General features: G+C 39.7%; 1 protein-coding gene across 1 annotated transcript; it reads left to right on the plus strand.

Annotated features, from left to right (window-relative positions):
- The first annotated feature begins 12,408 nt into the window (after window positions 1-12,408).
- tnfaip6 (tumor necrosis factor, alpha-induced protein 6) lies at window positions 12,409-20,274 on the plus strand. Its single transcript, XM_005933432.2, has 6 exons — window positions 12,409-12,582; window positions 13,970-14,107; window positions 14,827-14,988; window positions 18,958-19,186; window positions 19,363-19,403; window positions 19,494-20,274. The coding sequence occupies exons 1-6, from the start codon at window positions 12,483-12,485 to the stop codon at window positions 19,592-19,594; spliced, it is 771 nt and encodes a 256-aa protein (XP_005933494.1). The 5' UTR covers window positions 12,409-12,482; the 3' UTR covers window positions 19,595-20,274.
- Window positions 20,275-22,028: the final 1,754 nt, after the last annotated feature.

Here is a 22,028-nt window from a genome sequence, read left to right on the forward strand (position 1 = left end):
ACCTGGGCCTCCAACAATCCTCCCTCTACCGCTTGCAGTTAGTTCAAAATGCTGCTGCACGCTTTCTGACAGATACTAGAAAGTATGATCATATCACCCCAGTTCTAGCTAATTTGCATTGGCTAATTTGCACTAATTTAGCAGTTACCTGACTGAACTCCTCCGCTTGTATAACCCCAGGAGGGCACTAAGATCATTTTGTCAGATGCTCTTAGAACAACTTAGATCCTGGCTGAAGTCCAGAGGTGATCGGGCCTTTGCAATTGCATCACCTAGACTCTGGAATAGTCTCCCCGCTTCTATTCGCACTTCTGAGTCTATACATTCTTTTAAAACTCTTTTTTTTTTAACTTTGGCTTTTGGATCAAATTAGTTTTAACTATCATCAGGCCTGTTTTATGTCTGTGACCTTTGATGTTTGTTGGTGTGTTTGTTGTTTGTTTGTTAACTTTTAATCTCTTGCTGTTTTTTTGCTGATTGTTAAGGACTTTGATCAACCCTGTTGTTTGTTCTGAACCTGAACCTGAAATACATCTTCCACCCCTGCCTGCCTCCAGACCACCTTTCATCAACTTCTACTTCTTTCGGCTGCTGTCTTTAGGTGTTGCCACAGTGGATAGTCTGCCTCTATCTCACCTTATCTCTAGCATCCTCTTCTGTTACGCCTATCCTCTGCATGCCTCCTTCGTTGCATCCATGAACCTCCACTGAGATCTTCCTCTTTTCCTCCTGCCTGGCTGCTCCATATTTAACATCCTCTGTCCAATATATCCACTAAGCCTCCTCTGCACATGTCCAAACATCTCAGCTTTGTCTTTAACTTTGTCTCCAAACTTCTCAGGCTGAACTGTCTCTTTGATGTCCTCATTTCTAATCCTGTCCAGCCTGGTCACTCCCAATGAAGATCTTTTAAATTCCTGTCCACGTCTCTAAACCATACATCATAGCAGGTCTCACTACCATCTTGTAAACCTATCCTTTCACTCTCGCTGCTATCCTCCTGTCACAAATCACCTCTGACACTCATCTTCACCCTCTCTGCACATTCTTCTTCACCACTCTTGTGCACTGTCTGTTGCTTTGGATGGTTGACCCCAGGTATTTAAACTCATGTGTCTTCACTATCTCTACTCCTTGCATGTTCTCCTTCCTACTTATGGTCCTTCCATTCACAACGATTTTCTGTCCTGCTTTTACTAACTTTAATTCCTCTTCCTTCCAGTGCATACCTTCACCTCTCCACACTCTCCTACACCTCCTGCCTACTCTCACTACAGATCACGATGTCATCTGCAAACATCACAGTTCAGAGACTCCTGCGTAACATCATCAGTCAACCTGTTCATCACACGGCAAACAAGGAGCTTGAAGCCAATTTCTGATGTAATCTCACTCCCACCATAAAACCATCTGTTACTCCTACACCTCAACACTGTCCTCATACATGTCCTGCACCATATTAACATGCTTCTCTGCCACTCCTGACTTCCTCATACAGTAGCACAGTTCCTCTCTTTGCACCCTATCATCTGCTTTCCAGACCTCATCTTGCTGAAAGTGGAAAAAGTGCAGCTCAAAACTTTCAAAACAAGACCATCCTCTTTCTAAAGAAGTTTTCCTTTTGGACTCAAAAGAATCCCCTCACATGAAGATGGGAGAGGACTGTAAAGCCAGCTGACTTATCTACAGTCTGTAACTGAGCGTTCTGATGGGATAGGGAAATCTCCGAAAGAGGCAATGATGAGAGTTTTATTACAGAAAACATGTCAGGTTGGGGGAAATGGGGAGTGAGCTGGTAAATATTTCAGAACTGAGTTTTTCATCCAAGAGAGATGGCCTATGGCACAGGAAAGCCAAAATTGGTCACTGGAGAAAACAAGGGAAATACAAAGAACTAGAAGCTTCCTTAGGGAGATCAGGAAATACTCCTGCTGAGGAGTATATACACTCTTCACCATTTAAAGAGGGAGAGAGGGGGTTGCACCAGAGGAAACAAAAACTGAAATTAAAAATAAATAAATATATGGAGATGCACGGAGTAAGTAAATCTTCAAATTAAATCAGCCCCACAGTATATCATGGCTCTTTAAAGTTCATATTTTGCCTCCTGGTCCCTGAGGTGTTGAGCCCCAGCGCCCTCGGTATGGGGGGCATGTACGATATCCACAGAAACCTCAGAATCTCAGCTAAAAGCTCATATAAACCATTTCTACGACCACCAAACACAGTGAAAATAACAACAATTAAAAGAGCAGGTATGTCACTTCACAAAATGTCCATAAACACAAACAACCGAGCCTTATGTGCACAGAACCATGGCTAACCAAGTGAACAATACATTTTCTAAAAGCAGAGATCTCAAAGATTTCAACACTGGAAGTTTCATCACGCTCCGACCAAAATTCACTGAACCAGCTGCAAAAGAAGACCACAAATATGTCTGATGCTCGACAAAAATTAACGCAAAAAATCAGACTTACCTTTGCCACCACTTCCAATGCGGGGTATGATCCTTGGTCATGGCATGTAGTTACTACTTTAAGACACTCCAGGTACGTATAAATCAGCTGTGCCCCTCCCTTGGCCCCGCGTCTGAGCTTGAGCTGGTGAAGAGTGAATATCACCAGGAGGATGTTGACGCTGGGTCCGTCCTCTTCTCTCGAAAATTCCACTTGGCCCGCTTCTGGCTGGCTCCCTTTAGGTTTGACCTATATTGGTTCGACCTATTTGATATCATGGAGCTGCAGGGCCCTCGAATGCAGGTGCCACTGTTGCCTGATTTCCAAGACCTGGTGCACGGCCACCAACACCGGTGGTCCCCTGCCTGCATAGGGTTTGCTGCTATGCACGGCCGGGAGCAGATCGCCTGTGGGCCCCTTACCCGAGACAATCGCTGTGCTGCTCAGGATGTCACGGCTGTGCTGTGCGGCAGGCAGGATGAAGGACCCAAAATGCAGGACAAGGAAACAGAGAGTTAATTTAGGGTGCAGCTTTATTGCTGGATAAACCTCATTACTCATTACATTATTTGAGGTTCTCGAAAAGTGCTATATAAATGCAATCCATTATTACAACAAACGTGACAAAACAAACTTCAAATGCTGAATTAAAACCTAAACTGGGGAACAGATACCTAGAAACTAAGAATACTCAGGACACGAGGAGACGTCAAACAGATGAAAACACAGACAATAAATAGAAGAGGAAAACAAGGGAATGAGGACCGGACGGGGAACACAGCTGACACTAATTAACAGACAGGACCAGTGAGACGCAAAACTAGAAACATTAACATAGGGCACAGACTGTCAAAGTAAAACAGGAAGTAATGAGAAGACACACACAGACGAGACCAGGAATAGATATGAAAACATAACAGAAACATGAGATACAAAAGCACAGGGAAGGCACCGTAACAGAACTGTGAACTATAATTACAATACAAACAGAAAGCCATAATTCAGAAGCTATAACTTAACTCAAAAACCTGAGCACTAGATCACCAGACCCAGGACCGTGACACAGGAAATGTCACGAGGCCTGCTTAGGCGCTTTGCGAGTGTGTGGAGGCTGTGCCTATTATCCTGTTGATTCCTCTGTGTCAAAGACTGCTTCTGGCGGGGGATAGCTGAGGACTTTAAGGCTGCATATTCTGAACCTTATTCTAGAACCCATTGTGCTTTTCAGCTGCAGAATCCAAAGATACGTCAGTCCTCTCTGAGACTGTTTTTTGTGTGACCAAACCAGCTGCCTCCGAGACTAAGACTTGTCATGGTCTGGTAAAAAATGTTTTCATAGACATTTGCATGGAAAATGCAAATGTGACAACCCTGCCTTCTTGCCGAAAACCCTGTCCGACTTCCACCTCTCCCAGTAGGGCGAGCTGCAGTAATCTCCCACTGAGGGCTTGAACTGAGAGTCAGCTTAGCATCTGGTGGCCTATCCGATCTTTGCCGCGGTATGTCAGGCGTACCCGGCCAATTCGGACAACGGATTAGCTGTTCATTGCCTTCCATGCCGGGATCCTGAGCAAGTCCAAATCCTGGTTGTCCCACTGGGTGGTAGAGGCAATCCAGCAGGCTTATGCCTCTGCAGGAGTTCCCCTCCCCTCGGGAGTGCGGGCCCATTCAATCCATGGGGTAGCCAGTTCTCTGGCCTTGTGAAGGGGCCCTCCCTCTCTGCCATTTGTGCGGCGGCAACATGGTCCTTGGCTACTGCCTTTACTAGGTTTTACCACTTGAACGTGGCAGCCAGCCCCTCTTTCGGGGAGCAGGTGCTGGGTGCCCGTCAGCAGTAACCTTTGTCTCCTCAGTCGGCCTAGCATTTTGCAGGCTACAATGAGCAGCTGCTTAATTGCAGTCCTTGCGTCTTGTGGGACTCGTTCACGTCAGTCTTGCGTCTGGCAGACTGATGCCTCTGCCCACCTTTGCATTTGGCGGGGCCTTGACAGCGGTGGCGTGTATATATTTGCATTTGTATATAGTTTGTCGGTACACTTTCACTCTAGGGTTTCGGTTGCACTGTCTCCTTGCGGGGGTGTCTTAAAGAGTTACCCCGTACATATGGAATATGTAACGGAGTGGAGAGATAGTCTTGATCTGATAGAGAATGTACGGTTACACTGTAACCTTGGTTCTCTGAGTAAGAGCCTCTCGCTCCAGCTTCAGGCCACTCAGAGACGCGTTATGATCAAATTGTCACCAGTTTCACATCTGCACAGCTGATTTATACATAAGCTTTGGGGCGTGGCCAAGCTAGCCAGAGTGTCTTAAAGAAGTATCCGAACGCTACAACCAAGGGGGGGTCACACTCCATGCATATGGAATATGTAATGGAGTGGAGAGCTAGTCTCTCACTCAGATTAACTCCAGATTAACTTGAACACACCCATCAAAAATTTTCGGCCCAGTTACAGACATTTGATTAGACGAGGGCAAGTGTCATAAATTTTGGGTGTGTTTGTCACCTTGCAAGTTCTTATTGGTGGAACTGATGTAAACATGGTGAATTTATTAAGATTCTGTGGGATCAAATGATTAAAAAGAGGGGTTAAATATTCCAAATCGGCTACTAGAAGCTGAAGTTACAGCCCTTCATATTTTAAAGGGAAAAGGCCTATTTCCAAATCGCCATTACACAAAGGGAACTTTGCGTAAAAAGGGCCGATGTGTGTGTGTCTGGGTAATTCCTCCAAAAATATTCAAAAAACGAGCATTTTTTGTTTAAATAAAGTTAAATCATTTCTGCTTTTCAATACCTATGAAATTTGAACTGACAGATGGTGCCACAATGTGCTAAATGGCAAAATACCTGACTATGAGTTTATAAAACCCACTGTAACATTTCTGTTTCACTTCAGCAGCATCAATCTTTGCATGCATATTGTCCATTTGCTGACTCTTGGTTTTCTGGAGCCTATTGTTTTCTGAAGCATATTTTCAAAGTGGTTTTATCCAATAAAATCCAGCCTCAGTTACTTTGACACAGTAACATCTGTTGTAATATTACACCTCTGATAAAATCTCACAAGTGTTAGCTTTATTTTAAAACCAAGATTGTTTACACAGAGTTTAAAATTGCAGAGAAATGCATTTCATTTTAGACGTCATTTTCGAGCAGGAACCTCAGAAAGACCCTTGGGGCTTGAGAGGTTCTGCCAATCACCCCCCAGGACACTTGGAAAGCACTTATAAATATTCTACGTAAATAAAAATGACTCCACTCTCTTTCAAAGTCACTGATCAGTTGGTCCTGGCTTCACACACATCTGTTCATTCTAAATGTTTGATACAGATGATGAAGCAGTGAAGTTTTCCTAATCACTTCGTTGACGTAGATGGTGAATGCCACGAGGTCAGTGAAAGATGTGAGAGTTCATACAGACTGAGGAGAAGATAACCTAAGTATCCAGAGAATCTGGGTACTAAGGTCCATTGCTCCTCCCTTGTCGATCGGTGGAAAGAGGTTTAACTACACATTTAATCCTCAAGATTAATATAAGAAAAAGAAGTGCAAGTTCAACAGTATCTCTTAAATTTTTCCACATGCTGCTGTAGTAAATGAAAGAAATCTTTCATTTACAATATACATATATACAAAATATATACTTTTGGAGCTTACATTTTAAGAAATAAAATTACAGAAAAAGTGTGGTAGCTCATTGTCTAGACTGCCCTGTCATTATAAAACAGAACCTTTCTGTTAATTCAGAGAAATCTATTACTTAATTACTGTCCTGTAGTATGCATGGCCATTGTGGAGGTCTTTATTAGCAGAATAATCTGTAAAATGTATGAAAATACATCGACCATATCTTTGATACCTGTGGTATATGCTGTTTAAAGAAATGGTAAAGGAAACACTGAAGCATGTTTGCTCTTTTTATGGCTGCTATGCAGATACTTCTGGAACTTCACTCAGTTAGAACCTTCCTAACTGCCAAAATCACTGTTTTTTCTGGTTCCCTTCATTTTTTTGCTGTTTGAGTCGAACCAGTTAATCACTTCCACCACTCTAAGGACTCCCCTCTTTACCTTTGTCGGTGGCAGACTATTCTGTTAATAGTCACAGTCAGGCTTTCTGGCAATTTGCTGTTCTTCCTTGTGTCCAACCTACTGCCTGTCTGTGGACTAACTTCTGTATGAGTATAAGTGGCTGTGTGTCATAGACCACCAGAAAGAGGAACACCCTGACCACCACTAGCTGTATTTTGACATAAATTTTGCCAAAAAGTGAAGTCATGGAAGTCAGTTAGCACAGTCGTAAGAAAAACAGGGTGAATAAACCAGAAACAAAGCTTGATTGTCCTCCTGCGTCTGCCTCTCCATCACTCCATCTTTTACCAATCTGGGTCTGTTGTATTTGATGTACATGTGGAAGTAGTTGACAGTTATACAGACCTCTGAGAAATAAAACTACCTCTGTTCCAGAAATGTGTCTGACATGTGTGGAGAGGGTATAATGGAGTAATTACTCAACACGTCCTCAGGGACAAAATTTCCAGGAACTGCTGATCGTTTCCAAATTGAAGTTCCTCAGAAGGTCAGGTAACACCATTTGACCTGATCTTTTGTTTTATGTTGGTGACAGCATGTTCTTAGTAACAACAGTAAGCTTGAAAAAGCAGCACCAACACATCATCACTATGATCAACACATCATTGCTCAGCATTAGTACTACTGTATGTGTATTAAAGGTCGAAAAGACGTCAGCATCCTGGCCAAATGTCACTCCAGTGTTAACTCTCGTCTGAGAACACTTAGCAGTGAACAACATGCCTAGCCTTCATTTTTTTTAATAAACTTACTTCGGTTTTTCATTTCTAGTATCTCTGAGCCACTGGGAATCAAGCTGATGGACGCTTCTTCTTTTACACCTCCTTCAGCAGATCATCTGCCTCCATATCATCCTATCTCTGTCCCTCTCTCTAACATCTTGTTCTGTCACAGAAGCCTCTGTATCCACGAATCCTTTCCTCTTGATTGGCAACTCTACCTTCAGTCCAATATATCCCTCCTCTCCTCCTCTGCACATATCCAAACCAACTCAGCCTCACTTCTCTAACTTTGTCTCCAACCTGCTTAACCTGAGCGGTCCCTCTTACATATTCTTTTCTAATCTGCTCCATCTTGCCACCACTGTCACACTTTTATGTTTCAGATCATTAGACAGATTTTATTGTTAGATAAGGGTAACCTAAGTTACTCTTATCTAACCTAACCTAATACAAAATGTAGATTTTAAATAATAATCTCATTTATCAATGGAGAAAAACTGCTCAGACTTACCTGGCCCTGTGTGAAAGAGTAATTCATTCATTCATTTTTCAAATGAATGAATTCTACGTGGAATTAGCTCGTTTGTGATTTGTGTTTACAGCTTAATCAAAACAGATTTAAGTGACCAGTTTGCATTGAGTTAGATTTTTTAAAATTTTTAAATTGGTTATGTTTTTGTAGCATTTGTAGCATGTGTAAACACCATGGCCACATTATTTTCTGCTTTGGTCATGAAAAAAAGATGCTTTAAGGTTTAGATACATGCTAAATTAAAAAAATAACTCTGTGTGGTCAGCATTGTGTTGCCCTTCCTTTTTTCTGTTTACATTTAACATGTTTTTTCGCCCTCATGACAGACATGATGTCAGTAGTCTAAATAATTTAGTACACTTTTATTGTTATTTCATCATGACGCAGACTACTCACTCTGAGCAGTGTAACCACTTTTGCTGCTGCAGTTGTAAAACACATGGAAATGATGATGAATCTCGTGGTTAAACGTGGCTGTGATGTACAGTATGACACAATTATGTTGCCTGAGAAGGACTTTCCATGTGTGGGATGGAATGGGAGGGGCACATGGAGAATTAAGACCTATACATGATTTCCTCCCAGATCTGGAATCCATTCAGACAATTTTGCCTGGAAGCCATTGGCGTGATTGTGTGTGTGATTCTGAGGTTAAGCGATATCATGTTGCTTATGGGGGTGTCAGTGACTGGATTTGGTGTAGAGTGCTTCCTGTAAACCATGGACTATGTTTAACTATACCTAACTATGTTTATTATATTTTATTCAGTGAGTTGTCGCTTTGCCATTCAACACAAAAAAATCCTAAACAGATACCTTGTTTAACCCTTTAACGTCCCGTTCTTTTTCTAGTAACAAACAATAATCTCGAATTTCTTCTTCGGAGTCTCATGATGCAACATTAACAAGCTAAGAGTAGCATTTACTTCCATAGATGACTAAAAAGGTAAAAGACCAGTACACTGCTAAGCAGGTATTGCCGTCATAAAGTAAGGAACTGTTTTGCTGTTGGATATCCTAAAATGATTTATGCATTGTGGTTGACAAAGATGTGTATCATTTGATTGAGAACTGACAATGCCATTCAGAGTGGACCATTAGGATTTCACTCCACTGTATTCAAGCTGGTGAGTATCAAAGAGAGGAAAAATGTCTCTCGGGGCATTTATTATGTGGTAAGAAGGTCCCACAGCCAGCATGCAGGTATTTGGTTTCATCGTGTATTTGTAACTTTCCTTTTTTGTAAAGCTCAAAGTCAGGACTGTAAAACCTCCTTAGTTATGCACTTACACGCACTTTTTCTTTTTCACTGACCTCTTTTCACTCTGTATGTGTTTATATGTCACTTCACCTTTAATCATTTGTTATTATTATTTTTGTCTCTCTTTAACAGTGTGTGTTTTGTCCTTTCTCCGCCATCCTCAACAGATTGTGACAGACTGTAATTTTACACCCAAGTGCTTTCTATCTAACATCTGCACAGTCATGAAAGTATTGGAGAGCAACTTGTGGTTCAGTATCTCAGTCAAGGATACATTGGCGCGCAGACCGGAGAAGCCAGGAATCAAACTACCAACCTTCCAATTAGTAGATGACCTTGTCTACCTCCTGAGCTACAGCCACCCCAAGTTTACAGCACCTAGTATTCCCAGGTGGTCTCGCATCAAAGCCTTCTCAAAGCCAGCTTGGCTTCCGAGATCAGACGAGATTGTGCGTGTTCTGGTTGGTAGGTTTTAAGCCTACAATAATTATTATTATTACAAAGTAAAGACCCTAGAGTAATACAAAGAAAACCCAACAATCTGATACTCTCCTATAAGCAAGCGCTTGGTGACAGGGGGAAGAAAAAACTCCCTTTTAACAGAAAGAAATCTCCTGCAGGTTTAGGGAGGGGCAGCCATCTGGGGTGGTGGCAGGTGACCCCAAGTTGATCTCTGATGTGTTAACTGGAGTGTCAATGTTATATAGAAAGCACTAGGGTGTAAAAGAAGTGTGGGTGAAGTAGGGATGTTGTTTAAAGCACTATATAAAAACCTGTCCATTTACCATTAATATAAAGCACCACTGTTGCAGTGATTTGGTGATATGTATATAAAATAGAATTGAAAGTGAAATCAAATATATTAGGCCTACTATTACAGCTTTATGGTTTAATAGTAGTCAAAATAATAAATGTTGCTAGGCAAATATTCAAATCCTCAAAATGCTCTAGGTTTCTAAAACTTCTTGGCTGTCCTTGATGTGGCTCTTAAGAAATGTATAAGAATTATTCCTAAATTGCTGTGAAAACACAATTCCAATTTTACTTCAGTGCCCATTGACTGAAGCTGTGCAAAACGAACATCTGGAAACCCCCACACAGGACTGTATGCTGTTACATCAAACTCCCCTCTGTGGCATGTGCTATTGAGCAACTTTGCTGACAGGACTGCAGAGAAACAGAACAAGCAATCCTTTTCCTATGTTGAATGAGTGAATATAAAAGATAGAGGCACCATCACGCAGGCCCGTGACACCACCCACTGGTTTATGACACAGCATTTTAGGGGGAAAAAAAGCAGGTTTTGCTAAACTCAGAAAACTACCGGTAACTAAAAATATGACGGGTCCTGATCGCTTTGAAAAACTGGTGAATGGCCTCATCAGCAATTCATCATCAGTGCATCACAGTTATTTTAACGTGCATCGAATGTAAAGTATACTTTTCCCATTTCATAGCAACAGAAAGAAACAGAGCTGTGGTTTTACTCAGAATTTTCTGAAAATTAGTCCAGATAACCAGGAAGTGATTCATACGTAATGAATTACTTTGACTGTCAGTTACTAGTAAATATTACAGGCTCCAGTTGCCTAGGTAACCCATAAACGTTTTTACTACCCTGTCATCAGTCAACCAACCATATGCTTTACTTTAAATTGTCAGTTGTATCTCAACTGCGCACTTTTCGAAAAAACAGTTTACCTCGGGACTTGACCACTTCGTGTTGTGCTGCTCCATCACGTCTTTGACTTGCTGTGGACTTGGTCACCATGCAGCTGTGAATCATCTTCAATGTGGACTCTCCGCTTTAGTAAAGTATCTTCAGGGTAAAATAATTAAATAAATAAAACAAGTCTGTCTTATTTTTTATTGTTTGCAATTTGTGCATATATTTAATGGATACCTCCTGGGTACTGGTGTTTCTTTAATAAGGGTTACACTCACAAATGTTTTGGAAACTTTCACAGTAGGTTTGTGCTACTGTTAAACATAGTATTATACTTAAATTAAGCACTATATTTAACTCTGAGTGCTGATTTCATTGAATCCATTGGCCACTTTTTGTTAAAAAAAACAAAATAAAGTACTTGTGGCCAGTGCAGTAATACTGAAGCTCCACAATGTGAGCCCGTTGTGTCCTAAAACAATGTCTAATGTCACAGTGGCTACATGTTTTTGCAGGCTGGGACACCTACCAGTCAAGTAGTCACAACCTTAACATTAAGCCTTGCCACAACACAAATGTTTAAGTTATATACGTATGTAGTTATCCCCCACTGTGCAGTTGTCTTAAAGGAGGAAATTAGCGTTAAAGATCCAAACAGATTTTTTTTGTTCTTGAATTCAACATGCTGTAAAGTTGTGTATTTCTCTCACAAACACAACACACACAAACACAGAGTTCAGTGGAGACTGACTCAATTTTGAACCAGCCTTCAGCAGTCATTAGAGGAACTCTAGTTTTTGGCACTAAGTGTTGGAATTGATCCTGTACGTGAGAGTTGGGCTAAAATCTAAAAACACAGCACACAACTTTTCACGAAACTCTCATCTTTATAATTGAAAACTTTATAATTAGTTATTTAGTTCACTGTTCACGTGAGAATACAAACACCTAGCTAATGCTGATGACACTCACAGAGAAATATACAGTATGCTGGAGCATGACAGCCACATTAATAAAAATTAAAGCAACAATGTTAAAAGTGTTATCAGTTTGAATGACTCCTACATGTTTTCTAAGGCAGTGTAAGTCTTTCTCATAATGAATTCTTATATACAGTAATGTACAGTATTTTATTTATAAATGACTTTTAAAACTCAACAACTGTTTTGTTTAAATCATTAAATATACTGCTCAAAAAATAAAAGGAACACAAATCTGGTCTTTGTGGATTAAAAATTCATGTAAACAGTCCTTACTGACACACAAACTTGTTTAGAACAAAATGATATAACAAAGGTGACTGCAAACCAAAATAATCAACCCACATCAAAAATCAAAGGTAAGATAGTTCAAGTGCTCTCTGACTTTTTATTATGCAGTGTGTAAATATAACTTTACACGCTCCTCTGTTGTTAAACACATTTCCACAAAGTCTAACCCTTTACAAAACCTCTGAATTGACTTGCTTTATTTTTAAGAAGGTCTTTTTCTGACAACACAAACGTCTGTTGTAGTGAACAGACAAACAGTACTAACTCCAGCATTTATCCTTATTTGTGCTGGATACTGTAAAAGTAGTCACTGGCTGCAGTTAATTATCTCACACCAGACTACTTGATACCTCCCACCTCTCCTGGGAGGCACCAGCAGTCAGCGTTTGGTATATAAAGCCAGAAGCAGCAGAGGGGCATAGGAGAGAACTACTGGAAACATCTGGAGAGAACAGCTGTGCACTGAGGGCTGCAGGATGCGTGTCTTGGCTCTTCTTTGGTTACTCGGGTTTGTGCTAAAGGAGGTGGAGGCATGGAGCTACAGTAACGGAATTTTTCATAATTCAATTTGGCTAGGTAAGACTGAAAGATTCCTTTTTTTCGTGCTGTGGTAGCTAGAAACATTGAAATGTTTTTTCAGAAACTGTTATCCAGTTCAGATAACTGCATCCCCTTAGAGCTGCGAAGTCAGTTTTTGGTTATTCATAAAAACTAGTTCAACCTCCAGCTACCTGTGATTATTAGAACGTTTTCTCCTGTGTTAATCCACAGCAGAGGTTATTTTCACATAAAGGCTTGTTGTCAGGAGGATTAATAGGCTATACAGTAGTCCAGCTGCTTCCCTTGTGCCAAACTGCACGTTTATGACCTGGCAGGAGTGCTGCAGGAGGCCAGTAAACATGAGGAAATGACTTCATCTCTGGGCTTTCCAAAATGTCCAGATCACAAGAAAGTTCAATACTGTTTCTGCTAATCTGGGAATGTGATTGCTTTCCATTATTGTGACATTAATAATGTTACTGAGGAGTTTTGAGGAGTCTGCAATAATGCTAATCAAACAAACTGCTGTTTTAATATACATACATATATGTGTGTGTGTGTGTGTGTTTGTATGTGAATGTGTATATGTGTGTGTGTGTGTGTGTGTTTTATTGTGTTGTGTGTGTGTGTGTGTGTGTACCTGAACATTTGTTTGGAAAGAAAATATAGATTAATGAATTAAAAAAATTTAAATACTTTAAATAGATTCAATATAATAAATGATAGATAAATGAATGATGAATTTGTATGCCATTTATTGTCTGTATATCTTCATAAAATAAAATCATAAAATTCTATTCATTTATTTACTCATTTATTTCCTATGTTTCCAACTTTACTTAGTTTTGATTTAGGCAGTTTCAGTCCTTCATACAGAAGCAAGACTGAAGAAAAAGAATTCATACAATATTTGTTACTTGGTTACATGTTTATATGAACTTTTAAGTCAGTCATTGTTACAGAACATACTGATGTAGTACTATGTAGACTGCTGGATATCACCAGTCTGAGCCGACATGTTGAAAAGGCTACTGTAGCACTGAGTTTAATTATTGTAAAAACATTACATTCATTAAAAGATCAAAATATCAACTGTTGGCTAATTTAGAATGTTTTCTGCCAAGTTTTGCAGTCAAGCATGCGTAAAAGCACAGGATCAGCAGAAGACTCCCTGTTGATAGGACGAAATTGTTGGTGGCCTTCCAATTTCCAATTTGAAAAAGAAAGAGAGAAAGAATCACACAGTCTTTTTCATTCTCTCTCACAATAAAAACATGGTGTCCAAATTGGCTGTAACCACTGGGTCCTTTTAAACATGCCTCAGGCACAAAATGACTATGCTATGTAGATGACCTAGTCTTTATCTCTTTATGCAGAGAATCCCAAGGCTTAGACTTCCTTTTCTGTTCTCTGTCTTTGACAGAACAAGCAGCTGGAGTTTACCACCGGGAATCACGCAAAGGAAGATACCAGTTGACGTATAAAGAGGCCAAGGCTGTCTGCAAGTATGAGGGAGGGACGCTGGCCACTTACGAACAACTGGAGGCAGCTCGTCAAATAGGTCTGCAGCAGTTCATCCGCAAACACAACACACACACGGAGTTCCTTCCAGAGAAAGAAAGTGTGTGTGGACTGTAATTCATCAGAAGTGATTCACTCAAAACACATGCAGGCGCTTCCTTAATGTGTAGTCCATCAAACATCCTGATGTAACATCTTAACCGCCTGGAATGCTTTTAACTTGTAGGAAAAGTGGTGCATGTGCTGACATGGTAAAGGTCAAAAGGAAGAAGTGAGTGAAACAATTCTTTCCATGAGTGTTTCTATGGGTGCCTGTTGCCTTAATCCCATCTCCCATCTAGCCTAATTTTAAACACTCCCTATATATTGTAAAAGTCTGTTAGCAACTTCTTTGGTGGGTAGTGTCACTGTTCCCACAGCACAGAAATGGACTCTGCCTCTGGCCTTACAATCAGCCTTACTGTCAGCTATTACAGCTGAGTTTCTCCACAGGAGTCTACCCAGGAGGCCATGTTTTATCTGGCCTGCTCTGGGGGGGCTGCTGATTGTGACTCTAACTTAAATTCCTCTGTGTGTGCACACATAGGAAAAACAGCCAAATCTTGGTCCCCAACAGGTTTTGACCAGCTGTTCTCTGGTTCTTAGCAGAGTTAAAAGACTTCTCATACTTTGTAGCATACAGTAGTTTCTTTGTGTCAGTATTATCAACAGCTCATGGGGGATAGTTGGGGAAAAAAACATATTTCTTCTCATGTTCAGGCTTTCATGTCTGCGCTGCTGGATGGTTTGACAAAGGACGCGTTGGCTACCCAATCGTTAAATCCGGATCCAACTGTGGTTTTGGGAAGGTTGGCATAATTGACTACGGATACAGGCTGAACAAAAGTGAGAAATGGGATGTTTACTGCTACAACCCAAACTGTGAGTATGACGTTCCCTTTCTGTTGTGCACTGTTTAATATTTTAACATCATTCATTAATCAAATGACTATGTATAATTGGAAAGGGTGGCTCTTAGTGGCAGTCCCGCATAGAATTATCACCAGGTTATGAAGCAGCAGCAGAGCTGCCAAAAAGATACAAATGTAGATGTGCCAAAAACAATTCCTCTGGAGATCACTTGAGGTTGGCTCCAGAAGTGAGACAGACTCCTATGTTAAAATAGAAAAAGTTTACAGTAGAAATAAACATTTTTACAGCCTTTAACCAAAACCAGTTTTATCATCAATAGCTAATTTTAACCTTCATAACAACTGCACAGTTTATAATTTTACTTAAACTCATCCATTTGGATACTGGTAAAACTTGCACCATGTTCCAGTAACCTCAAAACATGGAACCTGCTAAGTCAGTATATATAAACAGGATTTGTATCACTAGACACACAGCACAATACTTGGTGCTTAAAAACACAGCTGCACATTCATGGATAGAGTCTGGTCAGTGCTCTGCATATTGTTTATTTAGTGAGTCAGTACAGATTAAAACCTTTACAGCTTTACCACTGTTTATCTTTACTGCTGTCATCTTGAGGTGCCTCAGATTTAGCACAGTTTTGTGTCAACCATGGAGGACCATAAAGGCAACTAGTGCAGATGAGACCATAGTGGGACCATTTTTTATCTTGACTCACAACCATAATTTCAGTATTGGTCAGAAAATGAATAAACCTGGTGGATGCCAGTGGAGCTGATGAATAACAGATAACTAAAACACATTCTGGCTCATGAGCTCTAACAGCTCAATGTTGACCCTGAATAATGCTGCATCATTTTCTATTGAAAGTTTAGTTTCTCTCCAGTTTAATGTCTCATTGTACTCTGAAATAAAAGCATAGTACAAATAAGCAATCGGAAAAACCTAAAAAACCAAATAAATTTGCACACTAAAACTTTTGACTCATCAAAGTAGCCACCTTTGGCAGATGTAACAGCTGAACACACCCGTGGCATTCTTTCTACAATAGACATCAAATATTCTTCATAAAGTTTTTCCGGTATCTCTAACAGAAGTTCCCATAAATGTGGCACTTGTAGGTTGCTTTGCTTTCACCCTTCTGTCCAGTTAATCCCAAACCAGCTCGATGAGGTTTAAGTCTGGAGACTGCGGTGACTGTTTGTTTAAGCATGTTTTCAAGCTTACCCTCTTGTTCTTTTTTCCTGAGGTAGTTCTGGCTTGGACTTATGTTTTGGGTCATTATCTTGCTGTAGGATGAACCCCTGACCAACTAAACGCATATCAGAGAGCATGCCAATGCAGAATGCTGTAGTAGCCGTTTTGGTTTAGTTTTTCTCTCACTCTGTAAGTTCACCGACCCTCAATCCAGCAAAACAGTCCCAGACCATCACAGTTCCTCCTCCATGTTCGACAGTTGACGCCACACACTGTGGAACCATCCTTTCGCCTACTTCACGGGGTACAGAGATCCTGCATGATGAAATGAAGATTTCAAACTTTGATCCATCAGTCCATAATACCTTCTTCCAGTCTGCAGTAGTCCAATGATGGTGTTTCATGGCCTGGGCAAGGCTCTTTGCCTTACGTCTTAGTAATGGCTTTCTTGCTGCAACTCGTCCTGTCAAACCTGCAGCTCAAAGTCTTCTCTTCACAGCTGAAACTGAGACTTGCTTACTACAACCACTATTAAGCTGTGCTTGAAGCTGTTGTCCTGTGAGCCCGCCAATCATGTAAGCTGTTAACTCTCAGAAACTTGACCTCTGATTCAGTGGTGTCTTTGGGTCTGTCAGACCTCTTCCTGTCACAGTTTGTTTCTGAGTGCCTTTTGATGGTGAAGGAAACTGTACTCACTGACACCTTGACTTTCTTTGAAATTTCTCTATAGAAAAGACCTTTTTAAGTGTCATGATGGCCTGCCTCTTTTCAATTTTTAATTGCCTTTTTTCTTGCCATTTTTGTAGCAACACACTACTTTCTGCAGTGGAGTACTGTTCAACTGATACAAGGGTTTGGTACCATAGTGTGTTCTAACACTGCTTTTATGCAGGCAAAGGGGTTGTAACTAACCCAGAAACGTAGAAAAACTGTAGGAATTAGCTGCTTTCAAGGCTTGATCAACCTCCATATTTGAGGAAATGTTCAGTTGCTCCATAATATATCTCACCTACTTACAGGTGTCACGATCAAGGGATAATTAGCGTCATTCATTTCACCTCTTGGTGGTCATGATGCCTGTGTATGTGTGTGTATATACACACACATCAAAATTTGTATCCTTGGTGAAATTTTGTTCAAGTCACCACTAAATACGTAATGAAGAATTGGAATTGAGACAACCTTAGAAAGAAGCAACAGTTAAGTGGCACTTTAGTAGAAAACAAACTGTTGCAGGACTGTCTCTTGCTCTCTTACTCCTAGCTAAGAACATGTTGTCTTATATAATATATATGACAATACACACACTAATATGCAGAATAATAAAATACTGATGGAATTTAATGTTTCTTTTAGAAAATATTAATTTTATTTAAACCAGTTTATGAAACTGGTTATAGTTCTCTCATCCCAAAATTTGGCAGTTTAGATCACCAGGTCAGCCAGCTGTGGAATCCCTCTCACCATGTCTGGATCAGAAATTTTGGCTAAACTGTGCCCTTTGATAGATGTTAGCTTACTGTTGCAAATCTGAACAAAAAACGAAAGATTCTGTAAGACATTAATTTTGTGTCGCTCAAAGCAGTGATTGTCACCGTCTCAACATGTGTGTTTGATTTTTGTCTTGCTCAACAACAGGATCCCTTTTCTCTGTTTTGAATTTATTCAGAGCTCACATGAAAGGGACATCCCAAACTTAAATGTTTCATATGCTGAGGCACAGTCCCAGCAACAGACTAAAAGAATAAATTGTTGACACTACATTTTTCCTCCCCATTGGGTTATATTACCCAGTTACCTTTTTGTAAAGTCAAATCCGTTTTTTTAAAGTAGGTAAAATCATATATTGCATGAGTATATTCTAGAATAGTCATGTGCTGCTTTTTACAGGTGTAAAATAAAGTATAGAAGGGAAATATGCAGCGAACATTGATTTTAATTTCAAAAGCCACCATATATCAATGTACTGCAAGAGCTCCTACCAGCCTTCTTCAGTGCTGGTGTACCCTACGATAACAGATGCTTGCCTTGCTATTAAAGTGATACAGAATTGCTGTATTGAGGTTATGTTCTGTAGTGCCCAGCACAAGAATACCACCAAAGAACAGTTTTTACCAGTGGAACATTCAGCTGAGCTCGGTGAGCTGTGAAAGATGTTGACTTAAAGTATTAAACTAACTGTAACCATGTTTGAGTAAATTCTCAAAAAAGTAATGAGTATAATAAAGTATTACACATCGCTTCTTACCTACACAACAGATGTAGACTACTCCACTATTTTCCTTCTACTGAAAATGAACTGAAATCAAAAAGGCAGATTTGTTTGAATTTTATTTCAGTCCACCCAGGGTTAAGATAACTGAAGAACCATTGTGATGCGAGTAAGGACATTTGTGACTGTAAAGTAATTACTGAATTAAGTACGTGTACACATACATGTACTAAATACTGCATGCTGAAAAATATAATGTGATTAATGTTATGCATTACTTTAGAAAGCAAAGTGTAACTTTGTAACTAGCAAACATGGAGTGTTTAATAGTTTAGTCCCAGTTATAGTCAGCTAGCACTCTAAAGGTTCATGCAAAAAAAAAAAGAAAGAAGAAGACAGTAATCTATTATGGTGAAGGTTGGGGGTGTTTATAGCTGCTAGTTCTCAGACTGATTAAACAGAAATAAAAAATTTAGAGTAATAGCTGAATTTTATTTCCTTTATATAAATATATTCTCATATTATATTTTCTGAAAACCTTGATCCACTCATGTCACTTCTTATAGCCAAGGAGTGTGGCGGGGTCCTGACAGAGCAGCAGAAGATCATCCAGTCTCCTGGGTTCCCTGAGGAGTATGAAGATGAACAGATCTGCTACTGGCACATCCGAGTCCGCCTGGGCCAGAAGATCCGCCTCCACTTCATGGAGTTTGATGTAGAGGATGATACAGAGTGTCTGGCAGATTACTTGGAGGTTTACGACAGCTACGATGACGTATCGGGCTTTGCTGGGAGGTGAGAAAAACTAGATGGGTAGTTATTTAGCACAGAAGATGTCCGAATTTAGGAAAAATGTCAGTTAAATGTTTTAAGAACCCAAGGTAACATTTTCACAGCCTCAAATGCCAAATCTTTTAATTACAAGAAAAACAATGCAAGAAAGTGTCTGACTTTATAAAATCTATTTCCAGGTTCTGTGGTGATTATTTGCCAGATGATATAATCAGCACAGGTGAGAGCCCTCACATTTTCACATCAAAAGAACACAAAGAAACATTTGGATTTAAAGCAATACAAAACATTTGTTTGTGATGTTTTCCAGGGAACGTGATGACACTGAAGTTCCTCTCTGATGCTTCGGTTACAGCTGGGGGCTTCCAGTTACAGTATATTGCTTTTAATGCATCTCTCCCACATAAATAAAGCCCCTCCTTTGACTGATGGTTTAATACACTGATATAATCCTGTTGCTGTATTTATGATGTTACCTTATGTACTTGATTAAAAATTCTCTGTAGCTGATTAAAGGAATAATTATTTGAGAAAAATAAGGATACATTCTTTTTTTTTGTCAGAGCTGGTGAAAGACAGGAGAAGATAATAACATAAAGACAAGAAGGAGGAATTGAAAAAGTAAAGGGACAAAAAGAGAGAGAGAGAAAGACAAAAGTCGTTGATAGACCAAACAGATCTGTGTCAAACACACAATAAACAAACAGCACCTAAAAGACAAAACTGAGACAGGTACACAACCAAACAGAATTTAGCTGTTGCAGTGAAGAGGTGATTGAGACCGCAAGGTGAGGAAAGCAGACCCAGGACCCATGTCAACAGCCCCCAATGTCCCGACTGACGAGCCCAAATTGGGGGCCCAGCAGGACACGGGAACAGTAACCCACTCAATCAACAATGCTAAAATATTACATTTGCAGCATTCTTCATCTGTTCTAACCACTAATGGGTTCTGTATTCATTCCAAGTTTAGTTTCAGGCATAAAATTTTATTCAAAAAACAAAAACAACACTGGCTGTTACATAGGGTGACTGTAACTCAGGTGGTAAAGCAGAAGGTTGCTGGTTTAAAACCTTGGCTACTCCAGACTGCATGCTTGGGCGAGACCCAATAAGCACAGATAAAGTGCTTTGAGTGCTCAGGAAGAGTAAAAAAGCTCTCTATAAGAACTACCTTAAAGTATAATGTTTTGTGCTGTCTGTTTTGTTTTTTTGTTTTTTGTTTTTGTCTGTATACTTAAATACAGCAACCCACCCCGGATAAGCAGAAGAAGATGGATGCATGGATAGTTAAATAAATATCTACCATATTAGCAAAACATTTTTATTATTAGCTGTCAATGTATTTTTTAGAACCATTCCTTAAAAAAAAAAAAGAACATAAAAGAATAAGCAATAAAACGCTACACTTAAAACTGCCCATATGGAAAAGATCTATATAAATCTTATAAAGTTAGTATCTGTCTTGTGTGAAACTTGTATGAAAAGCATACAAGAGTAAAAACAGATACAAGATCCCTTGAAAAATCATATCAATGAAATTTGTATGTTTTTGGATACTTACTAAAACAATATATAAAAATGTAATGAGAAAGTGGCCATTTTCATGAGTAAATCATATAAGTCTTATATGATTCACTATATGAAGTAGGCCTCGTCTTATGTAAGTCTTTCATAAGTTTTTACTATTTCTTTTCCATATGGGTGTATTATTGGCAAAATGCACATAAATTATCAAAACTAAAAGGCTAAAACTATCACGTTTTCCCTTGATAATGTGCTAAAGGACTTATTAAGAGTTTCACACTGCACTCCAAATTGGTCAGGAAGGAAAAAACTGTCTATTTGCTAATGCTAGTTTTGTTCCACACAAAATGTGGTTTGTAACTGATCTCAGAACAGTGAAAACAGAGCCAGCTTTAGCTTTCCTAGCCTGCTAATCTCCCAACGTTTTCCTGTTAGACACTGATTTACAATGCACATGCTCAAACAAGGAAAAAGCTGCGAGCTGTTATCCTCTCGGCTTGACAAGCTGAAGTCATTGATTACAGGAGATGGACACTTTTATACAGTCACTGAGATGAAGATGCCCGTGGAATGGAGCCATGCTCCAGTTTCCAGTAAAGAGCCAAGAGAAATATGCTTTCAGTGACAACAGTTAACTAAGGCAAAATAACAACAGTAATGTAAAGCACTGATAACGGACTCACACATTCCCACAGAGCTTAAAATATCAAACTGCTGTACAGAGCTTTTCCTCTCACACCACTTATTTATCTGCAGCAGCTGTCTTGCTTTCAAGCTGTGTGTGTAATGCTTCTATTTTTTTTTTATTCATTGTGCCAATGCAATTGCATTGAGGCGCACTACAATTATTTGTCAGACTTATTATTTGATTTATTATTATGGTAACTTTTTATTATTCTCCTTTGAAGATTCTGGCTTTTCTGGATATAATGAACTGCTCGTGCATTCTGTGGACAATATGGCATCACACTCTGGAATGCGAGTGCGTGCCTGAGTAGTTCCTGTTGGCTATTTCCAGTTTAAGTATTACTGCACTGCTTATAGAAACATGTAAGGATGAGCAGATTTAGGGTTAGAGGAGAGCAACTGGCATTTCAGCAAGTTAAAAAAAAAGTTGTTGTCACAGTCTGGCTGCGAAGCTGACTGTGTGAGGAGTGGAAGAGGACCAAATTGCAGTCACGCAAAACTAAACTTGATATTGACAAAAAACGCGACGTTTATTGAGGCTGATAGAACAGCACAAAATAAAAGGGTGAAACAATGCAAAGCTAAACAAAACCTAAACTGGGAAAACTTAAAAGAAAACATGAAGCATCCT

The sequence above is a fragment of the Haplochromis burtoni genome, unplaced genomic scaffold, assembly GCF_018398535.1.
Source record: "Haplochromis burtoni strain Fernald_Lab_line unplaced genomic scaffold, NCSU_Asbu1 Contig_165, whole genome shotgun sequence".
In the NCBI taxonomy this organism is placed as follows: domain Eukaryota; kingdom Metazoa; phylum Chordata; class Actinopteri; order Cichliformes; family Cichlidae; genus Haplochromis; species Haplochromis burtoni.

Coding starts and splice junctions, on each gene's coding strand:
- tnfaip6 (XM_005933432.2), top strand. CDS start 12,483: ATGCGTGTCTTGGCTCTTCTTTGGTTACTCGGGTTTGTGCTAAAGGAG. Junction 19,187..19,362: donor GTATCGGGCTTTGCTGGGAG/GTGAGAAAAACT, acceptor ATCTATTTCCAG/GTTCTGTGGTGATTATTTGC. Junction 19,404..19,493: donor AGATGATATAATCAGCACAG/GTGAGAGCCCTC, acceptor GATGTTTTCCAG/GGAACGTGATGACACTGAAG.